The sequence below is a fragment of the Mugil cephalus genome, chromosome 14 (assembly GCF_022458985.1).
Source record: "Mugil cephalus isolate CIBA_MC_2020 chromosome 14, CIBA_Mcephalus_1.1, whole genome shotgun sequence".
NCBI lineage: Eukaryota > Metazoa > Chordata > Actinopteri > Mugiliformes > Mugilidae > Mugil > Mugil cephalus.
This window is the reverse complement of record NC_061783.1, coordinates 10,067,014-10,093,555: the sequence shown is the minus strand read 5'-3', so window position 1 is coordinate 10,093,555 and position 26,542 is coordinate 10,067,014. Positions and strand designations below refer to the sequence as shown.

Below are 26,542 nucleotides of genomic sequence, written 5' to 3'. Positions count from 1 at the left end.
CAACGGTACATCCAATTTTAATGTACAGTAAATCTCTGTTTACACTGTCCATTGCCAATGTGTGATTACTAACGTGCATTGTTTCTTGTAAATATGCATCCTCTCATGTTGCTTATTTTTCTTGCATAATACAGCTTTTGCATCCAAATAAATTTCTGTAATTTGGATCAAGGCTTGAATTGCGGTGATGCATCAATGTAATCGTTTAGATACAGTATGGGAACATGGCATTCCTGCAGGCATTACCTGTTATTTTAATTTGTCAAAATGGCTGAGGATCAGTTTGAGTACAGTCTGTTGAGGTTTTACAGAAATGGTGAAAAAGGAAACAATATTTACACCTCCACATGTAGAAGCAGCTCTGGTGTTAGTTGAGGCATCAATGCATGCAGCACCTTCCACGATCACTAGAGGGCAGTGTAGAGCAGCTTTAGACTTAGTAGGTTGTTTGGATCAACAGTATATTTTAGACATAAAATATGCAATTAAAACCATATACTGGACCTTTAACAGCACTGACATCAGACTACAAACACAAAAATACCCCTGTATAAAGCCCCTTTCAGCTGCAGTACCAAAGTACATTTACTTTTCACTACTTTTCAGGAGGCTACTGTATTGTATTGCAGCTATAGCTACTACAAATAAAGATACAAAAATACACCGATCAGGCATAAAATTATAACCAAATTCCTACTATTGTGTGGGAAAACAGTTCTGACTCATTAGAGAACGGACACGGGCCTTCTGAGGGTGTTCTATAGTGGCAATCACGTCCTAACATTAAAACCACTGGTAGGAGATGTAAATAACATTGACCCTGTTGAGACAATGCAATGTTTTACTGGCAAACTCCTGAACCTGGCATTCATGTGGATGTTATGTAGACGACTGTTTTGGCGGCACAAGGGAGACCTATACCATATTAGGGAGGTGGTCATAATCTTATGACTGATCGCTGTGGACTCAGGTGGTAAGCTGTTGTTGATTACGGCTCCAAAAAGTCTCAAGTCATAAATAAAACCCTCCAACCTATAACAACTCGTCAAACATTTTAAGGCCAAGTAAAGGAATCATCTTAAAAGGCGAATAAACCACAAATCTTCCATTTGCATCCACCTGGTCTTGGATCCCTGCTCTCTTGTTGCTGCTGTTTAAAGGCTCAGATGGTCTCTTCTCATTTTCTCCAATGCATTATCCTGAAGAATAAACCGGAGGCCAAACTAGACGCTCACTGAAACCTGTTTTTGATCTTCTACTCGACTAAAGAAAAACCTGAACTGTGGAAGACTTGGAAGGAAATGAGTTCCCTTGTCAGTTTGCACCACCCTCGGCAGACCAAACGCAGTGAAGCAACAGGAGCAACAGGCTCTTCCACCTGCTCAGGTTTTCTGAAACCGCAGTCCGCCAGCTATATCATTACCCATGATGAAATCAACACCCTCAATGGGAAAACAGGAGCGGACACCCACAGGAAAATAACCACTTGGCAGACTTGACTGCACACGGATTCGGTGGAGAGGTGCGGGGATGAAACTCATCTCAATTCCCCTAAACACAGCACGGGTGTCAGACTTGGTACCAGATGGCGGCACCCTGGACAGTATGAGGGACTGTGAGCAGGCAGCGTCACGCAGCGCAGTCACTAGGTCCTGTAAGAGACACAAAACAGACAAATATGAAAGGCCTAAAACAGTCACCCCTGACAATACAGCCTTGTCACCGATGGGGATTATGGTTATTGTTGCAAAATATAACATCTCAAGGCTCAATTTCTCAATTCCTTTTTTTTTCTTAGATGCATGCATATATTTGACATTCATTTAGAACTGAAGATCCTGCTTGGATTAAATGTTGTCAAGAAAAACACAAGCTTTGTTAGTTAGTGTGACTCAGGCAGAGGCTGCATAAAGTATTAAAACATCACATTTTTTGTTTTTCAGTAACGATCCACAGAACCCTCGTGAATAAAGCTCTCGGTAAACCTCCAAAACACAGCTGAGGAGGCGATAGCAACTATTTTGATGTGCAGCTGGCTGCTTTAACCCGCCTGGCGGTGAGCGCTGGAGGAGGAGGAGGCGGTGCCGCATGGAGCAGACCGGACTGATGGTGCGTCGAGAAGAGACCGCACAGCTGCTGGTTGTCATGGAGGAGCAAAGATGGCGGTCCTGGCCTATAGCCTGGGCAAACGCGAAATAAATCAACATTTTACCATTAAAAATGCCAAACTGATATCGCTAGCACTCGTTCTTTTGCTCCTTGTGTTCCACGCAGCTTCGCGGTATTATGGAGGTAAGTGGCTGTTTTTAAACTACCAAAGTGTTGATGCGGCCACAGGGAAACACTTGACACAAGCTAATGCTAACGCCAGCTAGCCTGCTAGCTGTTTGTGTCTGCGGGGACTTGTCTTTACTACTCGCCGCCGTGTCGCTGTCCAGCTTCTGAAAAGACGAAGTGTACGGGCTGCGAACCGTGCGCCAAGGCGGTACACCGCTGCACTAAATTCACTTGCAGAGTTACGAGCGTGAATTTGTCCGACTGTTTAGCCGAACAAAGCTAACACTGCATTTAGCTGTGTTTACCTGCTCCTGTCAGAACACGCTTTATTGCCGCGGCAGGAGCTCCGTGCGTAGGTCGAAGCAAGACGGGGAGATTCGTAGTAGCAGGGAAAAAAAAATGTCATCTAAATCCCACCGCTATAAATGCTTTGGCACATAATCATGTTGTAAATGTTTGTTTGGTGTCATTAACAACCATCAAACTCTAGCTTTAGCGGATTGCTCCACTCCCTTTCTTTGTCAGGTCTAAAACAAACTTGCATTGTCTTGTTGTTGTTGGATACACATTTTTTTTTTTTTTTTTTCAGTTGTACGTGATTGATAATATTTTAAGTTTGCTCCCCATCTGAAGAATTAAACAACGGGTCGGAATGAAAGTCATAAAAAGACATAAAAGCGTGGTATGCTGAATTGTCTGTGCCGGACTTTGGTCATTAAAAGTGACAGGAAGCAGGGAGCTCTGTGTACACAGTACTGATGGTACTGAATGTCCACTTCTCTGTCCCCCCCCCCCCCCCCCTGCTTGCCACCCCTTTATGTTCCCGTTTCTATGGACGGACTCAGTTGCAGATGGCTCCATTCATTTCGCACACAAATGAATAGCCGGAGAGATGTATGCTTGAGCTAAATTGCTGATGGCTTTATTCAGAGCCCGGTATTGTATAGTCCTTTGACTGCGCTGAATGAAAAGCCAGGGCGCTATTGAAGCGGCAGGTTTCAGTCATAGTCGGAGAGTAAAACTAAGACTGAAAGCTAGATAAGGTTTTTGTTTTGTTTTTACTTTTTGACTGGACTTACTGGCAGGTTCTCTGTGTCTTGCCTGCAGGCGAGGACTCATGTGAATGGCTGTTGTCCAGAGGACGCTACTTGGGGGAGAACGTATGGCAGCCTTATGGCTGCATGATGCACAAGTACAAAAGCATGTGAGTCACACAAACTGCAGTTACAGTCACTATATATACAGTGTGTTGCTGATAAAGATTCAAGTGTGAAGCGATGATAGATTCAAGTGCACACTCACTTGCCAGTTCAGAAGATACACTGGTGTGAAGGAATGAAAGAGGAATAGATGCGTCTTTTATGTTGACTGATAAAGTATGTCGAAACCAAGATACACTTTACAGTTGCACACACAGCTCACATTTGGTAACCAGTTTGGATTAAACCCAAAGACAATTAAGATAAGCTTCTTCAAGGGCTCCTGCAGAAAAAATTGTTGTTAACCATGCAAGGGGAAGACCAAAAAGGTTCCCATTTATAGACTTATGTATGTAAAGCGTTAGTCTATAAATAGGAACCTTCCTGGTAAGACTTGACAGCATACATTCCAATGCTTATCTGTATTCTGGCTCCTACACCTGCACTAAATCTTCATGAAGGTTATGGAATTCAGCATTTGTTTAAAATATCTGAGAGAGCCGTTGATTGAGCTGCGTTTTCATTTCGGAGGATGAGGTTTGTCGTACTATTGAATTGTGTTAAATTGTTTCTATTATTTTTGACACCCCCATTTTAGTCAGTGGGCTAGGCTAAAATTACAGAAACACGCGTTTAACTCGGTCCAGTTTAACAGCACCACGCACCACATCCTCCAAAATGACCCAACAGTTGAATTACCACCTTTCTTATGCTGTTTCAAATTAGCAGTCTGTAATAATTGAACATTGTAACAGTCGCAAATGAGCATTTAGAAGTGTAATACTAGAATGCTTCACTGTAAAATTAAATGTCCACTAGTATGTTATTTTTATACGTTTATGAAATGTGAACATACACACAATGCGCGAAAGGTTTCCATGTGCATCCTCACCAACATTTTTTTTTTTTTTTCATTTTACAGAGAAGCCAAAAACTGCCTTGCTGAAAAGCGGGTGGCCTTTGTCGGAGATTCACGAATCAGGCAGCTATTTTACTCCTTTGTCAAAATTATCGACCCTGAGCGAAGAGAGGATGGAAATAAGGTAATTATGAGAAACGGGAACAGATCCACGTATTGAAAGCAAAGCTGGGGCGCAGCAACAACAAAAAAAAAAAAGACATACCTTCATTATCTCAGCTCGTGTGTGAGGAAGTTTATAAGTGAATTAAAATAATTCAGTCTAAAAATAGGCGTCTGTCTCCCGTCACACAAAGACAGCCAGTGTATTCTGACTGATTGAGAGGGCAAGAACAACATATTTTGAAGAGCAGACAGAGAGGTAGAGCTATGTGTATAAACACAACAGCTTTGGACTCAGCACTCTGTGTATCTTCCTGTGAGAACTGTTTTTTCCTCCTACACTTCCTCAGTAGATCATTAGTGATTGCGATTTTTTTTGCAGTAACTCGGTGCCATTTATGTTACTGAAATTTAAAATACTCCACTGTTTGTCATCTCTTTGCTGCAACTTGCCCTTTCAGCTTGCGGCTTTAATGTTAAAACCCTGTGTCTACTGTTGGATTTTTATTAAAGTGTGTAACTACCATGAGGCCTGTAATAAACGGCACAGAGAAAAGGCACTACAACATTCATCAAGAACAATCTAGCAGTGGGATACTGTGCAACTATGCAGCTGAAACTATTTTGACTTGGGAAAAAGAAGAACAGTACAAGAGACCTAACAGACTTTCTCTCTGTCTATCTGCCTGCATGTAATTTCTGAAGCATGAGGACATTTCCTTTGAAGAGAAGAGTTCCTCTCTTAATGTGGTGAGCTATTTCTGGGTTTGTTTTTATCTTCTGTTCTCACACAATAAAGACGTACTCTGGTAGCATATTTTAAAAATTCTTCATTCTCTTTGTGTTTAGGACTTTCTGTGGCATCCAGAGGCAAATAATTCAATGAAGGAGCGCTTCATATCGTGGACACATGTGAGTGTGGATGTTAATGGGGACATTGTTAGTGGAGGAGGTTTCATAAAAGCCTTTCGCACAGTTTAGTCTTTGTTTTAATAATTGCAACAACACTCGTGTGTTGCAGGAAGCTTCGGGAAAGCCAGATGTTGTCGTCCTTGGAGCTGCCACAGTAAGCTGGATAAATGAGGGCTTTTCACTGATATATTTGCTAGACAAACACAAGGTGTTGGCTGAGTTAATCTCATCGGTATGTTCCTTTACAACAGTGGTCCATCAAGTTGCACGGCGGCAGCAGCGAGGCCCTGCAGCAGTACAAGTTCAACCTGTCGGCCATTGCTTTGCATCTGGACAGGCTCGCTGATCACGGGGAGGTCTACTGGGTCCTTCAAGGTGAGCTCAGCTTACCCAATGCAAGAAATGTTTAATGATCTGTCACCTCGGTTGATCTGTGGAAGATTTACTGCCTTCACTGCAGCAATTAAAGTCGACGTGTCATAACACGTAAAATGGGGTCACACTAAGTAGGGCTTGATGGTTGCATAATATGAATGCAATCCAAATAGTTTCACGAGCACGCCCTATGTCTGGTTGTTCCGCATAACTCGCGTGTTTCTACAATCACAACACCCGAATTAAAAAATATCAATGACATTTATAAACCGCGTTCAGTCGTTTGTATTTTCCTCTACAAAGTTCCCATAGTTGTTAATCTCGTGGTTATCGACTCTTCTCAAAGACACGTTCTTGAACCAAACCGCTAGTTCCCTGTTCTCGATGAAAACGCCATCACATGTCCGCCCTGCAGATCCTGTGAACGAGGAGGTGCTAAGTGAGAACAGGAAGATGATCACCAACCAGCAGTTGGAGCTGTACAATGAAGCAGCAGTGGATGTGCTCAACGGCAGCAAGCGCAATGGCAAGTCCCGGGTCAAGCTGTTGGCTGCGTCGCGCCAGGCCGCCCTGGAAACTATCACCAAGTCGGATGATGGCTTGCATCTGCCTGAGAGCACCAGAAATGTGGTAGGCAGGATTTTTCTTTTGATTTAATGTGTTTTCGCTTGCAATTAGGTTGAATTCTTTTGTCTTCGAGCATTATGTGCATCTTCTTCTCCACCCTCCTGTCAGGGAGCCATGGTCCTCATGAACTCTGTGTGCAACAAGCTGCTGAGGCCCATCGACGGCTCCTGCTGCCAGACGCTACCACCCCCTAACTTCCTTCAGAAGATGTCGGCGTGTTTCTTCCTGGGCTCCGCCCTCATCTTCCTGGTCCTCCACGTCCTTGGCAGCAACCGCCACCGCCGTCCTGTTCCCCCCGACGTGGAGAGCCTGGAGGAGAAGAAGCCAGCGACCGCAGCTGCCCCCCTTGGCCCGAAGGCGCCCTTCCAGGCTCTCTGCAGGATGGGCATCATAATGGCCTATTTTTACCTCTGTGACAGAGCAGATGTGTTCATGAAAGAGCAGAAGTTTTACACACACTCTACGTTCTTCATCCCTCTCATCTACATATTCGTGCTGGGAGTGTTTTACAGCGAGAACAGCAAGGAGGTGAGACGGGTGCTGCTCAGTGCGACGTTTTTCTGTTTTCTGGAAACGTACTTGTGTTGTAACAAAATAAATTTACTTTTTCTTTCACAAAGACCAAATTACTCAACCGGGAACAAACAGATGAGTGGAAAGGCTGGATGCAGCTAGTCATCCTCATCTATCACATATCTGGAGCCAGCGCCGTAAGTCCCGATCATGTCTTCTGCACGTCTAGTTGGGGATCCTTATACTCACATCTAACCCGCATAATAATGATTTTTTCCCCCTCAGTTCATTCCCGTGTACATGCATGTGCGGGTGCTGGTGGCTGCTTACCTGTTTCAGACTGGCTATGGACACTTTTCCTTTTTCTGGCTGAAAGGAGACTTTGGACTTAACAGAGTGTGTCAGGTAAGAGCAATTAGTTACCCATTCCCCTGTAATGACTCATAATTACATGAGACTGTGTAGACGGTATTAGGACTTACTAGAGCTGCTACAAAGACCAAATATTGGAAATGCAGCCATATATGTGCTACATCTATATGCTGCTTACAGGATAACGTCAACTGAAATCTATGTTGTTAAGTTTTATTGGTATGGATGCCCATAAACAATCTGCTTATAAACCACAAGTGTAGTTGGAAGCAGCGCTGGCAGGCTAGCCCTTAGCATCTGCTCTAGTTCTTGTTTGAAAAACAACAGATAAGGACACAACAATCAGACAGAATGACTGTGATAGTCCTACGGTTGACCCCGCTGTCTTATCATTTTGAAATCAGAAGTCCTGGGTCTCTATTTAAATAATTCAAAGCATTTTAGACATTTGAGTTGACACTTTGTTTTGGTCATATTCATCATGTCTGGCAGCAGGAGACGTCATATTTGGGGCTGAATCTAAACACTGTGATATGATCTAAATCAATCAAATTGACACATTTTCATCGAAGCCTCCTCGCAGCCCTTGAAGTAATGAGATTATGTCTTCTTACTGATGCGCAGAAAAAGCATTTACAGAATTCATTACCAAGATTATAAAGGTATTTTTTGGGTCGTTATCACAGGAACATATTTGTTATTTGTAACTGTAACGTGTGTTTAGTAACCTGTGTATGTTTCTGTGTTTTCACACTGATTCTCAGGTTCTTTTCCGTCTGAACTTCCTGGTGTTGGTGCTGTGTGTCGTCATGGACAGACCGTACCAGTTCTATTACTTCGTCCCTTTGGTCACCTTCTGGTTCGTCATAATCTACGCCACGCTGGCCATGTGGCCTCAGATCCTTCAGAAGAAGGCCAACAGTATGTGTCAAATTACTACACAGTATTAGTCCTGCACAACCGCTTTGTGAAAAAAACTGCAAATGTCTGTCTCGCTTTGTGAACAGGCAGTGGCATGTGGCATCTTGGGGTCTTGGCAAAGCTACTGGGCCTCCTGCTGTTCATCTGCTTTTTTGCCTTGTCAGAGGTGGGCGATTTCTTTTTAATCTTATCACCATTACTACCTTGAGCTGTGAGCGATAATGGAGGGGGTTCCTGTTGTGTGGTGTGTTATGTAGCTTTCTGTTAATGTATAAGGTTTACCTAATTACAAAGTCCACATCAAAGGCAGTTACTTCCTACAAGATGTAGGTTACTTGTGGCGTTGTTACTCGGTGGCCGGGTCCTGTTCAGTCCCGAGTCAGTCAGAGCTGTAATTCAAAGCAGCTGACCAATCCAAGCTAACTGGGCTTTCCTGGATCTGGAAATGGACCATTAAAATACAGGAGCTTAAACTAAGTATTTGAAAAATGAAAAGGGATGAAAGAATGTGAATCTAATGAACTTTGAACCGACAATAATATAAAAATCTGAGGTGGCATACATGGGCAAATAGCCATAGTTCTTTTTTTTGTCTCAAATGAATGGTTTAGTCCTTTGTTTAAAACTCCCAAATACTTTATGTAATGCTAATGTTTTGCCGTTGATTGCAGAGTTTTTTTGAGAGCATCTTCTCCGTGTGGCCCATCTCCCAGCTCTTTGAGCTGAATGGGAGCATCCACGAGTGGTGGTTCAGATGGAAGCTGGACAGATTTGTAAGTCAAATAGGTTTCAGAACACATGCATTCAAATGTAGTAGCCGGTCTTTGCATTAACAAATACTTTGACGTGCAGTACATACACGGCGGACATGCCAATCCAAAATTTGTAAAGATGTCGTGATATCCTGTTACAGGCCGTGATACATGGCATGCTGTTTGCCTTCATCTATCTGGTGCTGCAGAAGCGTCAGGTGCTGTCAGAGGGAAAAGGAGAAGCTCTCTTCTCTGTCAGGATTTCCAACCTGCTCCTCTTCTTCTCTGTCGTCTCCTTCATAGTAAGACTCTTTAGTCTTGGCTTTCTCACACCACCACATGTGACGTTCAGGCTACACTATTTACTTCATATTGATGTTATCCATTTCATATTTAAAATTCCCTTTGTCATATTTCTGTGCTGCAGATGTATTTGAGTTATTTTCTGTCCATGTCTTATTGTAGGTAGTGATTAAAATCCGCACTGCAACAGCAACTTTGCAGTTTGCATGACAGGGGTTGGTTATGTACTTGCGCACGATGTTCCTTGTAGCCTTGGCAACCCCACGTCTGTTGATTATGCTCTTTTGTATGGCTTATGGAAGGTCTAGGTGGTAAATATTGGGTGAAACGCGTTACCTAACTCCTCTTTGTCACGTCTAGACTTACTCAATATGGGCGAGCAGCTGCAAAACCAAAGCAGAGTGCAACGAGATGCATCCCTACATCTCTGTTGTTCAGGTACGTTTCTTTTTTTTTTTTATCTATTATTATTTGGGTCTTATTTTTTTCTTTTTCCTGATTACATGACAGGATAACGAGTACAATAACAAGGGTGTTGCTACCTTTTATGATTAAATGTACTAACCACATTGAGAAACAAAAGCATTTTGTAACCTCACTGACAATTAAGGCTTCTTGTCTTTGCATCACTCTTATATGAGTGAGGAAACCTCCCTGATTTGTGGACTCTAGTGTAAATGATAACAATCTGCCTGCTGGGTCTTCATGCTTTGACTCTTAGAAATGTCTTTGCTCTCTGTTATCCACAGATTTTGGCCTTCATTCTCATAAGGAACATTCCTGGCTACGCCCGCTCTATATATAGCTCATTCTTTGCATGGTTTGGCAAGATCTCCTTGGAGGTAAGGTGGTTCTGACTGCAAAGTCGTGAGCGTTTAGTGAAATAATCGTTATAAGAAACTTGCAAACAGTGCCATAAAACTGTTAGAGAAGTGAGGAATTAGTACAACTCGAGAGATAACGAAGTAAAACAAAGAAGCAGGATAGATAAAACACCAGGAATAGAAAGCTAGTCTGTACTGGCTTTGAAGTAAAAACCAGTCAACCACAACATTAAAACCACTGACAGGAGAAGTAAATAGCATTGACCCATCTTGTTACAATACAATGTTCTGCTGGGAAACTTTTGGACCAGACCAGACCAGACCAGACCAGGCTCCCCCTCTCCCATAGCAATGCCACTCCTTGATGGCAGCAGCCACCGCCAGCAGGATGCAGCCTGACTCCGACACACACACACAAAAAAAAATGGTCTTGGAGCAACCCCCAAAAAACATGAAGAACAGCCCAAGGTGTTGACCTGGCCTCCAAATTCACTAGATCCCAAACAGATCAAGTATTTGATCACAGAGGCTCCTCCCCTCAACCCATAGGACCTTAAGGTCCCCACTAATAATAATCAGTAACCAGACACGACGCCCTCAGAAGGTCCATGTCCATTCTCCGATGAGTCACAACTGTTTCGGAGGCAACAAGGGAGACCTACACAATATTAGGAAGGTCATAATGTTATGCCAGATCGGTGCGTAATGTTCTGTCGCTCCTCGGAGGCAGCCGACTTAAAAGGCATTCACAGCACTGAACACGCTTTGTTTGTCTCCCCCAGCTGTTCATATGCCAGTACCACATCTGGCTCGCAGCAGACACCAAAGGAATTCTGGTCCTGATCCCAGGAAACCCCTCGCTCAACATCATGGTCAGCACCTTCATCTTCGTCTGTGTGGCCCACGAGGTTTCCCTCATCACCAACGACCTGGCCCAGGTGGTCATCCCCAAAGACAGCATGGCCCTGCTGAAGAGACTCGGGGCCGTGGGGCTCCTCAGCCTGGCTGTGTTGCTGTTGGCCAGGGGTAGCAAGTACACACCGGGCGCCTGATGGACAGCACACGACGGCGAGGGGGTGGGGCCCAAAAGAATCACTAAGCCCCTCCTGCGCCCGCAAGTGACGTACAGATGCAACCCAGGAGCAGGCCCCGGCATTTTGCCTGCTGGTGGCTACACGAGACAACGTCACTAGTAAAACCTTAGCGAGAGCGATGTCTGCCCGCTGGAGTCTGTGCTTCTTGACTGCTGTGAAAGTCACACACTGAAGAAAAGAAAAATGCCCAATAAAAAGCCCGAAAAAAAGAGGGGGTAATGGCTCCTTTTCAGGGCAAAGTGCAAATTGCAAAAGGACAGAAAAAGAAAAAAACAAAACAAAAGAAACACTACAACTTTTACATTACCTGATTTCTGGATTTTGAGAACAAAAAGTGGTCTTGTCGTTATAAGACGCCATGCTTGCTGTGTGAAAATAGTGCAGCGTTGTTTCTATTTAGCCAAACACTAATAATAATACGTTTAGTTTACCACACACAGTAATTCACTCCGTCCACATGACAGTAGCAGTCGAAAACGATTTCACTCAGGTGGATCCATGACTTACATATTCAGATATCTACTCTTTTACGACAGACGCGTTTAACGGCGCCGCGTTTTATTATCGACCTCGCTTGTACCTTACTGTGCAGTATTTGTGGTGACTCCGGAACTAGTTTTAGATATCTAAATATGCAAAATATGGACCAACAATCTGCAGCTTGGGCGTTTAAAAACTGACGAGACTAGAGGTAAATTTGGAGTGCAATTATTGAAACGTTGGAGTATCCTTCGACATATTTTTGCTAATGTTTTTTGTGAGTAATTTTAGAAATGTTCGCCTTGCGGAAAAGGCTCTGTGGTCACCTGCTGTAGCTCTGAAATTCTATGTGATATGTACAGTATTTAATGATTTAAATTAAGCTTATATTTTTACGTTTTTTTTTTTTTTTTTTAGGCTTTGTTTTATTTTGAACTTTGTGCCCATGACTGCTGTTTGTGAAGGAAGTATTACATAGGCAATTTTGTACCCATCCCAGAATCTCGTAGACGATTACGTGATGATGAGGTTGAGCCGCCCGCCTGCAGCTTTTAATGCCATCTCTCTGTCATGTTAGCAGCTCACTTTGTAGTCCGTGTATATTTGTACGAAAGAGTGAGAGATTTATTTTATACAGCGACGCTTCAGCAGTGATTTTTAGTCCTTTCTCCCCTCGGTTCTGTTAAGACACACCTCATAGCTCTGGTGGAAAATGCGTCAAGTTGCACATGTATTCTACTACGTCCTGTGATCTTTCTGCTCAGTGTGCGAGTTTTTTTTTTTTTTTTTTTTTCCACCCCAGAGATCGAATGCCTTCGAACACACAAGCTTTTATTTTCAGTGGCTTATACGTACAGTGCATCTTCAGATGAAGCTGGGATCACAATCTTCCATCTTTAGGCACTTCACATCGGGGCCACATCAACGTTTAGAAACTACTTGGTAAATGCACTGACTGCCTGAGAAGACACATTGCTGTTGCTTGTATTTTTTGTCAACTGGCAAATAGGCGATGTGTGTCTGTCTGTTTATCAGATGTTTGAGAGAGAGCACTTTTTTTTCTTCTCCTTTTTCATCTTTGGGGTGATTTACAACGTTTAATAGGAGTTTAACACGGTACCGGTGCAGACGCACATTTTTATTGGGTAAATCAAACCTCGTCAATTATTATGAATTATATTACAGCATATGAATTTAGGAGTGGCATCTATCATCTACCGCCGGGTAGTATAAGGTTGCAGTGTTAAATCATTCTGTGTTAGTTTGTGTAGCTTCTCTTTAAAGAGGAAAAACGAAGGTCCGCGTTCTCCTTCTTCTTCACCGTGAAACAATGTGTCTTCGGCATCGGAGGCTCCTCGTGTCATTCACCCAACGCCGTTGTTCGGGTTGTGACCCGAGAGTCGATCCCTGACACCGTTCCTCACCTCATTACAAGAATGGCATTTCCACGTTGCCGTTTACTCGGATGTGTAAAGTTTACGGATCTGTTTTCTCATCAGCAGCGATACAGTCATATTGTTTCAGGCCTTAATTGATCTCTTCGGTCGTGTAAAAGCAACAACTATTTATACCCCTGTGCAGGGCCTCTTTGAAATATGTTACATGTAATTTTTTTGTGATGTCTTAAGAAATGTGAAATGTATCCATATTATTTATAAATGCCTTTATTCTGTTGTATATTGTTAATAATACCTTCATAAAATGTGGTGTTTTGGCTCCCTTTGTGGAACTTTCAGATCATTCACACTTGCAAGTAGAAGAAAGGTGAAGCTTAGAAAGTCTTTTTTTGAAAGATTTTATGTTTATCATGTGACACGTTACACGTAATTAATAACATGACATGACAACTAAAGCGTTTCAATGTAAAACTCCCTTTTTCCTTCCGAGAGGTCCACTGTGCAAAGCAAGTAGGGATACAGACCTATTAATCATTTTTAAACATTTACACAAGTATTCCAAAATATTCTAGGCTAAGCTCTTCTCTTTCACACTCACTCTATAAAGTGTAAGTGCATATGGACGATACGACTTCTGACACATGCAGATTGGCACGAATGGCACGAATGAAAAAAAAAACAAAAGACGTGGAGACTGGGTCGGCTCCGTCGCTGGTACCTCTGGTCATAGGTTCAGAGCTTCGGCCACCTTTCTCTCCTCAGGAATACCATTTACCTAAAAAATAAATAGAAATAACAATAATAATAATAATTGGGAGAAGAATTGAGGAGATTAAAACTCCAATAAACGAAAATCCAACGTAAATTATCTCTACGTGAACTCAAACGGACGGCAACACCCACCTCTAGCCTTCGAAATGTCGACATGACATAATTATCTCCTTCGTTAGCAGTGAACAGAGAGAGCAGCGGGTTAGTGCGTCATGCAGCTGATCAGCGAGCCACACGATGGCGCTCACGTGCCAACGTCACAGTGAGTCGTCTCATGCGGGAGCTGACAAACCAAGTCCAGACGCTTGAACCATTTACAGTAACGAAGGAGAGACGGACGGAGGTTGTTAACGGACGCAGCTTTTAACATGCCTGCAGGTTATTAATGGCAGTGTAGTGAGTCTACTTAAAGTAAGAATAAATAAATGCTGAGACATGATAATTAACATGCGGAAGTAAACGATGTATTTATTATGATGTGAAGCAGGTGCAGAATAACAAACGTGCAGCCACATAAACATTTTAAAGAGCTCCTGGATTAATTAAATGTTCTGACATTACATGTAACTCTGCATGTTTAGTTAATGATGTATCACACATGCTAATTGCGCTACTGCTCAGAGACTGAGGGTGATACTAACCTGATGGCCGTTGCTGTGGTATCGTAATCTGGTTTTGCAGATTCCTGAAATGGTAAACGATCACATTATGGTAAACAGGCTTTCACACAGAAAAGCCAACAGTCTCATGTTAAAGTGCGCTCATGTTAATGCATTTTTCAGCTCCAAGCCCATTAGGAGAAATCATGGGACGGCTTGAACCTCTTAACATGACTAGATTTCTGCGGCTTAAGCTGTAAACGTGGGACAGTCAGAAAGCGCTAGAAACAAGATTAAGCCATAACTGTATTGTTTCGACTTACAATAATATCACCCAGAAGCCTTAAACCCACTAACGAGCGCGGTTTTCCTGTGAATGACCGCTTGTCTGTCGGCGTGAATCTCCTCCCACCAAATCCCTCAACTCACGCCTGTGTCTGCATCAGGGGCATGCTGGTGGTCTCGTAGTTGTCCGGGTGGATGGGCGGCACCACCTCCCCGCTGACCGGGTTGAACACGGGCAGGGTGGAGAGCGGCCAGGAGATCTCCCGGTTCTTAGACATGCTCCGCAGCTCCTTGGTGGACTTCTGGATGGAGCTGTGGTGAACCAGCTGGATGCTGGAGAGGGGAGAGGCAGTGAGTTTTTGGATCGCGGCGCGCCGTGGCGTCGTGGCTGGCGTTCTGTCGCCAGAGCTAATTGTTCCCGTCCCGTGTGTCTGCATGCACCACACAGCCGTAACATCAACCCTCACTTATTGTTGTGAGCGTCTGAACGCGTTTCAATTATGGCGGAGGCTCTAATCTTCAAAGATTTGTTGAAACAAGTAATTATTACTGCTAAGAGCATCGACTCCCTACAGCTGGTTATTAAGTTTTTCAGCAGCCCACTTAATGAATGGATGTCAACACACGTATGCAAAAATGAATGAGTATGAAAACAGCCATCAATGACAATGTAACAGGACAAAACCGGCAACCAAAGAGAGAGGGAGGAAACAGAAACGGACCCAAAAATAAAGGAGAACACAGGAGAGGTAAAACACTTACTCTGGTGTTTGCATGTTTCTTTTTTCCCTAGAAACAAAACAAAATGGATGAATTAAATACTAATATTAATAGTCGAAGCAACATCTACACACAGGTGAATGGGTGGTTGGATATTGGAGACGGGGTGGAGATGGTGTGGCGTGAACAAGGGGGCACGTCTCTCCCGGCCTGTAAACGATGAACAGATGTGCAGAGGATGATCGTCGAGTGCTTCGAGACACCAACGCGACAACATTAACAAAAACCCGTGACACATACTGATGGTGAACTTAATATAAATGGATCGTTCTACTGGATGGTGATGAAAAGCTGCAGTTCAGGTCCAGATTCCCACTCCTTTCTGATCACCCTGCTGCTAACTGGCTCTCATACGTGTCTATGTAACGCTTTCCGTGTCTTCCCCCAGTGCTGATCGAGGCGTTTGGTGCAATGTTTGCGTAAAAATATGAGCGCACTTACACCCCTTCCCGTCTGCAGCACATAGTGTAGCCGAGGACGAAGAAGAGGACTAGTGCCACGGCGGCGGGGACGGCCAGCGTGACGAGGAAGTCGGAGAAGTAGTCCCGGCTCTTCAGGGACTCGGACGGGGGGTCGTACTCCCCGAATTCGGGCAGGATGCCGGTGCCCGGGTCGGGACGGGTGATGTATATCGGTACTACTTTGTTGATGTCGACCTAAAGAAAATAAGTAAGCGTTAATTCCAAAAAAAATCTAAAAAAAATGCATCTCTTAGTCCAGGTGAAGCATCCTCACCAGAGAAATCTTGCACCAGTCGATGTGAAACTGAGCTCGGAACTTCTTGTCGCAGCTGATGACGGGCTCCATCTCCTGACTGCAGCGCAGCTGGTTATGTGGGCTCTCCACCTCCCGCAGGCACGACGAGAAGGCGACATCAGCGCCGACCATCACATAAACACTGGGGAGAGGAGGAGACGGTGAAACACGAGAGGAGGAGAGGAGAGGGAGAGGGGTGATGACAGTCAAAGCATTTCCCCTTCACTGGCTGTTGCAGCGATGCTTTCATCTTCCAAAACGTCAGCATGAATCTTTGATGCACAACTTATGGCGGCTCATGTGGGCTATTCCCTTCTGAACTGAACAAACTGACAGTGTCTGTTGTGCTGACGGCCAAGTGTATTCATCTAATTCACAGTGAACTGAGTGTCCCCGAGGCTCCAATTAAATAAAATGTCAGTGCGAGTGGGCTGTAAGTATACGAACATTTGTTTGAGAGGTGAGGGGGGTCTCTTAAAAACAGACTCTTCAAGGGCATTAAACTCCACGCCCTTTAATTCAGCTTTTAAATGACAACTGTCCTCAACTAGAACAGGTCCAGACCCTCACCCTTCTTTCAGGTTGTTGATGGGCAGCGGTACGCGGCCGCCTCGGTCCAGCGCCGACGTAATGTTGATGGCGTTGAGCCTCTCGGGCTGCCACACGTTCTTCACGGCACCCAGGAAGTCCCCCAGCACCTCGCTGGCCAGCATCTCCTCCACGTTCATGTTCTTGATGTAAAACTCAGCTTGGTAAGGCAGGGGGAACTCTGTGAAGACGAAGAGGAGACAGGAGGATTCACTGCATCTGCAGGTCGGTTCTATGTGTTGAATGTAACAATTAAGCTGGAGTTTTTTGGAGCAGCTTATGCTACAGTGTCTTCATATAGCTGCATGTCTGTCAGTCTGTGGGTGAGTGTTTTCTTCGGTGTGGAAAAGGACGGGAGTAAAGATGAAGAGTCTCCCTTCAGACTCCACAGTCATGCTCGTCATTACTTTATCACCTCTCCGTATCTGACACTGATTTACCAGCCTGTCCAGCTGGCGCTGCCGTGCCTCCTCTGCTCTGCTGTGACTCGGCCTGTTTCTAGAGCCAGATGGCGGATGACATCACGGCACAGGGAGAGTGATGTCACATTAGCGCCGGCAACAGCTGCTGAGCGTTCCCCCGACTCAGTTCGTCTTGTGACGCATGTACCGCGGCTGGTCGACAAGCCAGCGAGCAAATGTACAGGAGCACAGATGTGAAGCGCGGCTGTACAGATGAAAAAAGAAAGGCTGCTCTCGCAACGCGACAGTCAGACCTCTGACATACTGATACAGGACTACACCAGGTCTCCCTTGTGCCTCTAAACCAGTTGTGACTCATCAGAGAATGGACACGGTCTTTCTACGAGTGTCCTGTGGTGTCTGGTAACAGGATGTTACTGTGGGTTGTTGGGTCCTATGGGTTGAGTGGAGGGACCTAGTGAATTTGGAGGCCAGGACAACTCCTTGTGATGGAGCAGATGGAACTTACCAGCGCTGCTGGGAAGTTCAAAGAAAGTTGATAAGTTTGTGAGCGAAGCCGATTTAAAGCTCCAGAACAGCTACTAAACAGACTGTGGACTTCAGAGGCCAAAAATGAACTTTCAAGTTACAAGCTGTTCCTCTTTAGACACAGGTTCATCTATTGTGGCTCACAAAAGCAATCATAAGCACCATTTCCTCTCGAGGGAGGCCCATTACACAGTCCGAGTACCCAATGTGCTCTCGGGGTTTAATCGGTGAAGCTGCAGTCTGATCTGCGCTGCCTCTAAGCTCTCACGCTGGCGCCGCTTACCCTCCGTGGCCATGATGTTTATGATCAAGTTGTGCCGCGCCGTCTCGAAAGTGCGTCTGTTGTAGGCGGTAATCTGCAACACATAAGGGTGAAAGTTTAAACCCAGATCAGTGCAGCTTATATGGCAGCGGCTCTCTGGACGAGGCTGAGCAAAATGTAAGACCCCAAGTTCTGTGCCCAGCTGAGGCCGTATAGAGGAACATGTGCCGGCTGGAAAACACTGAGCCTTTTGTGGAAAAGAATTTCCACAGTAGCTTATGGGGGACAAAGTAAGCATAAAAACACATAATGGAATTTAAGTCTGAAGACTCAGAGCGTAACATTGTACTCCGCTTCTGCATGCAAATCAGCTGCGTTGAGAAAAATCAATTCAAATATGTTATTTCTCGACTACAACAATGTCTTCTACTTAAATGACATATAAATGCATTCCCTCTTCTTCATAGCACTTAACAAGCAAATTATTTCATCTCCACTCTTTTCACTTTGAAGCCGGTCCAGCCACCCACCTCTATGACGGTGGGTTTGCCGACGTGCTCGGCAGTGGGGGAGCCGTAGAGCACCCCGTCGCTATGCGGGGTCCTCTGGATGTAGCGCAGCCAGCCCGGTCTGTCGGGGTAGCCCATCAGGTTGGTGTTGAACGTGATCGGGTCGTTGCCGGCATCACCTGCAGGCAGAGCGGTTTAATGAGGGGCGGCCGCGCCGTTTGCTGCGGGTCGGGATCAATTAGGTGATGTACAATTAGCCTTATTAGCTGAATTGCAAATGTGTTGACAGCAGCTGCTGAGCGCGCAACTCTGGGGAAATGTATTGACTAGACAATGCACCGAGGTTAAAGAGAAAAAGGAAAAAAAAGCAGCCTCTTTAAATGTTTTAATCGCAGTGAAACGTATGAGTGAATGAATGTGGCTGGACCTGATTTTGGGTAGGGAGGAAACTCTCCTTTGAAGTACTCTCGCTCCAGCACATGGACGAACAGCACCCCTGCTGACGGGTAGACGTTACGGTCGGCGTGAGACCTCGACAAGATGGTGATCACTGAAACACAAATTTCAAACACAGACAAATTTCAGCCGGTCCCCGAAGGAGGATCTGCTGTTCTGCGTGAGCGTTATTCATCGTTAATGACCGGCCGACAGCAGTAAATAGAACAGAAGAGGAGGCGTTGCTCATCTTTGCACACTATGAATCAATAGTGTATGAAGGTAAAAGCTTCATGTAAAGATCACACAGGCGTAGAGAGAAGAACTCAAGATTATTAACTGCTGGAAAGACAACAATTTTGTGTAGAGGGAGAGAAAACCATTAAAATTCAGGGGTAAGGAGCTGAAGTGCTGTGAGTAAAAGCAGCAGCAGCAGTAGTAGTAATGAGAGTCATTCAGCCTTTTTTTTAATGCCCTCCTCCCACTCCACACCCATTATGTTTCCCTGTGTTTAGCCCCACTCCGTTTCAAACACAAACATTTAGTCGTTATTTCTGAAGGGCATCGCTAGAAAATTGCCAATCCCGTAACAAAGGTTTCCACGAAGCGAGGCCCGGAGGTGATTTGGCCATCGCTCTCGCTCCTTTTGTGTCTTGTTCTTTGGCTATTCCCCTCTCTCCTCCACTTGGCTACTTTTAACCTCTCAGAGCATTTTTCTCACTTTTTTTTTTTTTCTGCACCCCTCTTCTCTCCCACAGAGGATGGGAACTCAATTTTTAATCACCGTGGGGGATTGGGACCGGGGGTGTGGAAGAAAGAAGAGGGGGAGACGGAGGCCTGTGCTATAACGTGAGCTTGTGCTGCGCTAAGACCCACGACTACAGACCCATTAAGCGGCTGAGAGGAAACCCTGGAAAGCTCTGTGCGTACGTGCACCCTGCTCACTGAGAAAATGTTGCTGATTTTAACATTTCTCACCTCCCTCTTAAACCTCACATTAGCATTCAACCAAAATATCCCACAGCATCTACTCTCTTCACTGTCTCTCGTACCCTCCTGTACTTTGTGTCCTCTGCTTGAACTGGAGCTGATTTCCAAGGAGATGAGTAACAGAGCGGGATTTACATTTTAATCTGCGTCCATAAGAAAGGAAGTCGGTATGAGATGTTGGGTTGTTGTCTATTACCGGGGCGCACAAAGGGGTTAAAGGAGATTAGGTGACACAGTAAGCTGTAGATTATTAAAAATGAACCTCCACATCTATGAGGCCAAATTACTGAACTGTAATCTAAGTACAGTGCGGAGCTGCTGGAAGGGGAAAGTTATTCAACAGCCCCATATGTGTGTTAAACTGGGTAACATCTGTGGCCAGTAACAGAAAAGCTGAACCGGCCATATGTCTGATGTCCCCGAGGGCTGAGCCGCAGCTAGATGCAATCAATAGCATTTGGCAGCTACTAAATGTGATGTTACTTAACAATCTGAGGTTATATCCATAACGTCTCCCTTTCAAGGAGCCACCTGAGCTCGGCTAATCCACGCTCCAGCTCCTGCTGCTGAAACTACTGCGCCAGGACGTAAGGATCCAGGTTATTCAGATGCCAAAAATATAACCTCGTTGGGTTTCTCGAGGAGGCCGGTTGCTCAGTGGTGACTCCAGTTAGTCCACAAATCCCTCTCTGAATGCACGCGCTCGGATTCTATTATCTGAACCATCGGGCCTCAGCGGTTCTCCTCCACACAAAGAAAAGGCCACGTCCAGACAGTCCCGGTCAAGGTCAGATGCGAGCTATTCTGTAAATAAATGAGACAGGCAGGACATTCGATAGAGGCCAGATGGCCACCTGGTAATCTAAAGGAATAAGAAATGAACCTATGGGATTTCAAACGTGAAAAAGCAAAGTGAGTGGACATCTGTGGACATTTTGAGGCTGCAACAGTTCAGACTTCCTCTTATATCTGGGGCTTTCTAGGATGTTTCCTAGGTTCTGTTTCATTCCTCGTCATTTCATAGAGCCTTAGTTACATCCATAACTTTCGTTAGATCCTCCACTGGCAAACGATATCGCCTTAGACGTTACAGCTTTAAACTACTGGACAGATTTACCTGCTGATTGGCTTAATCGGTATTACGTGCACTCGGCTGCAAAGGACTAGAAAGTGAGTACACGCAAAAGCACCACGCTAACACTTCAATTCAATTCCATCCAACAACAAACACTTAATCCTAACACACTCTCAGCTCAACATATTTTCATCAGTCCAGAACATCTTGGGCTGTGCTTTCTTCCACCTTTGACTGTGGTCAGTTTAAGTAAAGATCACCGACTGAGCCACGGCCGAGGATCCGCTATTAGCGTCGGATCTGCTTATTTGTGGCAGGGCGACTCTCTGCCAGGCCTTCTCGAGATGATGACCCGCAGCCTTCCCGCTGTACACACAATACATCACCGATTAAAGGTTAATGCTCAACTCTCTAGCGCGGACTAACCCGTGGGCCTCAGACGTGGGCAAAATGCAGCAGAAGACGAGACGTGCATGACTACACATAGAATAAACTTACACCTTACTCCTAATAAGTCCTAACTACTGCACACTAGCATTCAGCTATTCGCTATAAACTGTACGTGATTGTGCAGCTACAACTTTTTAAACACCACGTCTGATCACTAACAGGTCTTGGAGGTGGAAGGAATGGTTAACCAGATTTAATGCTTTTCTGTGATGACCTTGGACTTGGGTGAAGTATCGGGAGAGACGCCTGAACTAAAAATGCCACGGGCAACACGGGGGGAGAATAAACCACCCGTGTCCCTCTGGTGGCTCCGGCTAGCTGAGGCAGGGGCAAGAGAAGGGTGTCCTCCAGTTCTGTTGAATCAGCTTCGTGTTGTGCGCGTGCAGTCGCAGTCAGGAGGAACGCATGTGCTCCTTCGGTGTTCGGCGGAGAATCAAAGACAACAAAGATTGCCACTGTCTGAGCTGAGGCGCTGGTATCCTGTCCGCGCTGAGCCTGAGCCTCGCTCTTCCAAACTCAGACATGGAAGTGAAAGTAGCCGGTGTCACAACGCTGCAGAAGGCGGCGGTGGAGGACAAGAGTGGACACGAAACAACCGGTTCAATCTTCTAGCGCTCTATAAAGGTACGTAAATCACATTTTCTGTCTGAAATGACCGTTGAGGAGAACTGAATCATCTATAAAGTACCAGTGTTGCGTTAAAAGAGCGGGGATCCTACATTCTCTAATGGTTAAGGATTCAGGCTTGACGGGGTTCACACAAGATTGAAATCCATTAAATTGCTGTTACAGCAAAAGAAAGTGGGCCGAGTCAGAGGGACAGCAGACGACTCGAAACAATAATGCCGGTATTAATGGGGAACCAGCTGAGCGTGTCACCGTGTTATGACAGGGGGGGGAGGGGACAGCGGGTCAACACATGAAGTGCACCACTGCACACACCCACTCACCGTCTCTGTACAAGGCCGTTCTCAGCTTCAAGGCCATGGCCTGATCCTTAGAGACATTCGTCTCAGGTAAAGCGCTGTGTTTCTTATCATAGGCATGCACAATGAACACTATTGGATCGATAAACAGAAGCGTGAAGTCTTGCGACTGCATTTTGAGCAATACATACAGCACATTTAGCCAAATGCAATGTATTACATGTAAACTTTACTACTGATTTACACTGAATTGTTTCTAGTTCTTTTTCTACCATAAGTGATATAAAAGAGGAGGAGAACAAAATATCAGACAATTCATTGTACAATGCAGTAAAATTCAACACTGCCATAAATTAGTCTCCAAAATGTCCCTATAATTTGTTACACAAATACATTCTGTTTCGACAATACAAGAAGGCAATTCACATGTATTTAAATAAAATGTAAAAAAAAAAAAAAAATACAGAATAACACAGAATAGAAATATTGTGTAATTTCAGTTTCGTGAGGTTTGAATAAACAGCTCGTGGTTTACTGGAAAGCACTTAGACGTCATTTAAACAGAAGCTTGGAAGAGTTTATTTTAGATCTGCAGTTCAAAGAACTTGAAGAACTGTACGTTTCATTATGACCCTGAAGAATGATATGAGTTAGCTCTGTCTGTGGTACCAATGATCTGCAGCAGTGATAAAACACTGTGAATCATTTGTATTGTTATTAGGGATGCGCCATATCACTATTACTCCCATCAATCCGATACCAAGTAATACCGAGGCTAATACCCCGATACCAATACCGATATTATTAGACGTCTAATTGTGTATTTGAAAAATGAAGGCTTTTACAATGGAACATTTGTAAATGTTACTATGAAAAATGGATTTTATATCTCTGTATAAGAATTAAACAAGCTGCCAAATATCAGAGCAATTACAGGCAATCCATACAAATCAACAAGTCAACTGAAAATCTGAGCAAATCACATTTAAGATAAATCTCTCCCAAGCAAAAATATAAACAAGAACAGTCACTCAGACATGGATATAATTCTTTTCGTAACAGACAGATTGGTCTTCAGCTTACAACTTGACAGAACTTGAACTTTGACAACAAAGGTCACATCCTGCATTCTGTGTCATTTCCCATTTACATGTTTTTGTTAAGAACAAAAGGCATGTTGACATGATCTACGTGTATATATGCCTGTTATGAGGACTGTGATGACATATTAGGCGTCAGAAAAGCGTTGATATATCATGCGAAAGCGGACTCGGTATCGACATTTCGATGTGAAGATCGATTGTAAAAAACACACGTCTAGATAGCAAGTATCGATATTTATGGATCGATACGCACATCCCTAATTATTGAGATTGAATCTATTTCCCAGATGTAATTAAGTCTACCACAAGCAGCCAAAATGGGATTAGTCACGCAATCAGCCGTTTATAACAAACACCTGGTCGACTATAAACACAGGCCTGCGTCAGTGTAAATATTAAACGACTGAGGAGAGGGACTAACTAGACATTATCAACTTCGTAGGAAATGCTTTTTTTTTTGTTTTTTTTTTTTATTTAGCCAAACGTGTTGTAATATTTCAGCACCACTATAGCTGTCAGCTGGTGGCCATTTTTCCACGTCTCTCCCCTCCTGGAAAAAATGAGCTCAACAGCAGCAGGCTAACTAGCTAGCTAACTAGCTACTGGGATGCCACATCAAAGGCAGCGGCGGTGAAAATCCGGGGGTATCTCCCGAGTTTAAATCGATACGTACCCGTACTCAGCCATACCGCGACAGCTGCGGCGGACATGGTGCATATCATGCTGGTAAATCTCACATGAAAAGGCTCGTTTTATCTAATCGCCGCTGGGTCTGACAGCCATAATAATAAGCAGCATCCTGCAGCATTCCTTCCTCCGCCTCCTTCCTTCTCCTCTGGAGGCAGCCCGGCTTCTCATTGGCTAGAACATCTGGATGGAAAAACATGGTTGTCTCGTAAAAAAAAAAAAAAAAAAAAAAAAACAAGAAGGAAAATGTGATGTAAACTGTACATTTAGAAAGTGTAATGCTGTCGGAGGAGTCCGCCCGCTTAATGCAAATACATAATACAAGGCTGCAGGGGCGATCCTAGGGTCAGAGCTTTAAGGGTGCCCTAAAAAATTAAGAAAAGATTTAAATAAGAATATGAAGTATGAACAATAAGTGCAAAACGAACTTATAGATATAAAGATAAGAAGTCTCATAAAGAAAGACAGGCAACCCCCCTCACCCCTCCAACACACTCACGTGCGTCTACTTAGATGACATACTTTCTAAAATAGTGCTAAGAAAAAAATGGGAGGTGGGGTTCAATGCTTATTTTTAGAAGTCCTGGGAAAAAATTAATGGGCTATACACGCGTATGCGAGCCTGCCTGTGCGCATTTCCTCCTTGTTTTGGCTGGAGTCCTCTGTTTATTCACACTTAAGGTCTGATAATGCCTCCAAAAAAGGACTTGCAGAGACCCTGCGTTTCCTCGCATCTCATTTACATGCACAAACACACCAGCACCTCACCAGGGCTTGACGTCCAATACACAGCTGTAAGTGTGTGTGTTTGCCCCCCATGCCCCCACCCCCCCACCACCACCACCACCACCACACCGCAGAGCCAGTCCGAGCTGACAGATGGCCATGTTTTGGCCCTTTTTCTGGCTCCAAGTCAAGTCTGCTACAGGGCTTCAGGACCCTTAATTCCTCATGCTCCCCGGACGTCAGCTACCACTAAGGGAGCGCTTTGATCCGTCAGAAAAGCCTCCTAATTCTGACTAACATGCTGACTGTGGTCACTACATGCTTCCTTTTTGACAGATTCACATCTGAATCTGGCTTCCTTGCTTCCTCTGGCGATAAACACGATGCTGTGATCTGCAGTGTGTGGCTGCTTTATTCTCTCACCCTCCCTTTTATTCCCTTTAGATTATTTTTAGGTTGCTTAGCAACATCTTCACATAGCCGTCTTTGGACTGCGTGTGACAACAATCACTATAGGTTGGTAGATGATGCATAGCAATAAAGTCTCAGGAAGTACGGCAATTGTAGCAAGAGGCTGAGATAGTGACAGAATATGTCTAAATAGATAAAGATTTAGGCTCATTTCCATCCAGTACCTTTTTCAGCTAAGTCTGCAGTGTATTTCAGTTTAGACTGTGTCTCTCTAGAATAGAATAGTGGAATAGAAAATGCAAGTTATTCATAAATATTCATAAAAGTATTCTCAAATTTAAATTAAGGGCAAAATGCATTTTATTTTGTTATTTTGACATCACAGAGTTTCAACACAGAGTCTTCATCAGAGCTTTGAATGTAATGTAAGCAAGTTCAATTCAGTGACAGACACAAGGGCAGAATTAATGACAATTGAGTATAATTTTTCTTACCCCACGCCTTGGGATGCTAACTTTCATTGCATTTTAAGTTGATGTTAGAATTACTTCTGTTTGGCGCCACAGTGCTGAGGGGCATCAGGAATATTTCTGCCTGCACCAGTTTTTTAGAATATCACTTCCTCTAGTAAAAGTCATGACCTTCTCGATCCCACGAGAATACTGTGCCAAGTGTGAACTGTGGTTTTTCTTCAGCATCGTTCGTAGCGTCTGTATGGATTGCAGTTTTTTACTCCGATATGTGTTGTGTAAGGGAAATTCTCACTCACTGTCCTCAGTGGTGTGTGCTGTTACTAAATGTGTGTATGGTACTCATGTTAGTCTCTTTATTTTGGGGCAGATAGAACAGAGGAAACTTGTTTTCATGCATTGTTTTTGTCATTTTATCATTTTAAAGCTTTCTCGGACTAATTTGAAAGTTGGTGTGACGGTGTATGCTACTACTGAACAAAACAAATATGCACACAACCCCTGCTTTAGGTAATCTTTGACTAACATTGTTGCATAATGATGCATATTTTTCTAGACTACATGGTTGCACAGACCGTTGGTGCGCCTCTTCCAGGTTTGAGCACGCAAACTACTCATTCATAGTATAAACTGCAAAATACATCTGCAAGCAACAATGCCATCTATTATAACTCATCACACTCGATTACATAACTGTTGATG

General features: G+C 44.2%; 3 protein-coding genes across 6 annotated transcripts in view; 2 read left to right on the top strand and 1 right to left on the bottom strand.

Annotated features, from left to right (window-relative positions):
• Positions 1 to 2,075: 2,075 nt before the first annotated feature.
• Positions 2,076 to 13,386, top strand: casd1 (CAS1 domain containing 1). Its single transcript, XM_047605319.1, has 18 exons — positions 2,076 to 2,292; positions 3,385 to 3,481; positions 4,399 to 4,519; positions 5,203 to 5,247; positions 5,347 to 5,409; positions 5,519 to 5,563; positions 5,661 to 5,784; positions 6,200 to 6,414; positions 6,520 to 6,939; positions 7,032 to 7,121; positions 7,210 to 7,329; positions 8,061 to 8,217; positions 8,304 to 8,383; positions 8,889 to 8,990; positions 9,131 to 9,271; positions 9,633 to 9,710; positions 10,022 to 10,114; positions 10,879 to 13,386. Exons 1-18 carry the CDS (start codon positions 2,160 to 2,162, stop codon positions 11,146 to 11,148), a joined length of 2,394 nt encoding a protein of 797 aa, XP_047461275.1. The 5' UTR covers positions 2,076 to 2,159; the 3' UTR covers positions 11,149 to 13,386.
• Positions 12,068 to 24,393, bottom strand: sgce (sarcoglycan, epsilon). Of its 4 annotated transcripts, XM_047605354.1 has the most exons (13): positions 24,220 to 24,393; positions 22,468 to 22,575; positions 18,995 to 19,117; positions 18,589 to 18,746; positions 18,080 to 18,152; positions 16,829 to 17,027; positions 16,238 to 16,400; positions 15,944 to 16,158; positions 15,485 to 15,511; positions 14,867 to 15,055; positions 14,480 to 14,523; positions 13,971 to 14,008; positions 12,068 to 13,842 (listed from the first exon to the last, which is right to left on the bottom strand). In XM_047605354.1, the coding sequence occupies exons 1-13, from the start codon at positions 24,266 to 24,268 to the stop codon at positions 13,792 to 13,794; spliced, it is 1,437 nt and encodes a 478-aa protein (XP_047461310.1). In that variant the 5' UTR covers positions 24,269 to 24,393; the 3' UTR covers positions 12,068 to 13,791. The 4 variants fall into 4 exon arrangements, with proteins under 4 accessions (XP_047461310.1, XP_047461312.1, XP_047461311.1 ...); XM_047605356.1 differs by lacking the exon at positions 13,971 to 14,008 and having other exon boundaries at positions 24,220 to 24,392; XM_047605355.1 differs by lacking the exon at positions 15,485 to 15,511 and having other exon boundaries at positions 24,220 to 24,392.
• Positions 21,685 to 26,542, top strand: part of ppp1r9a (protein phosphatase 1, regulatory subunit 9A) — a 46,634-nt gene continuing 41,776 nt past the window's right edge. Inside the window, exon 1 of the mRNA XM_047605301.1 lies at positions 21,685 to 22,141. The gene's annotated coding sequence lies outside the window, so the exon portion shown is untranslated. The remainder of the gene's footprint in view (positions 22,142 to 26,542) is intronic.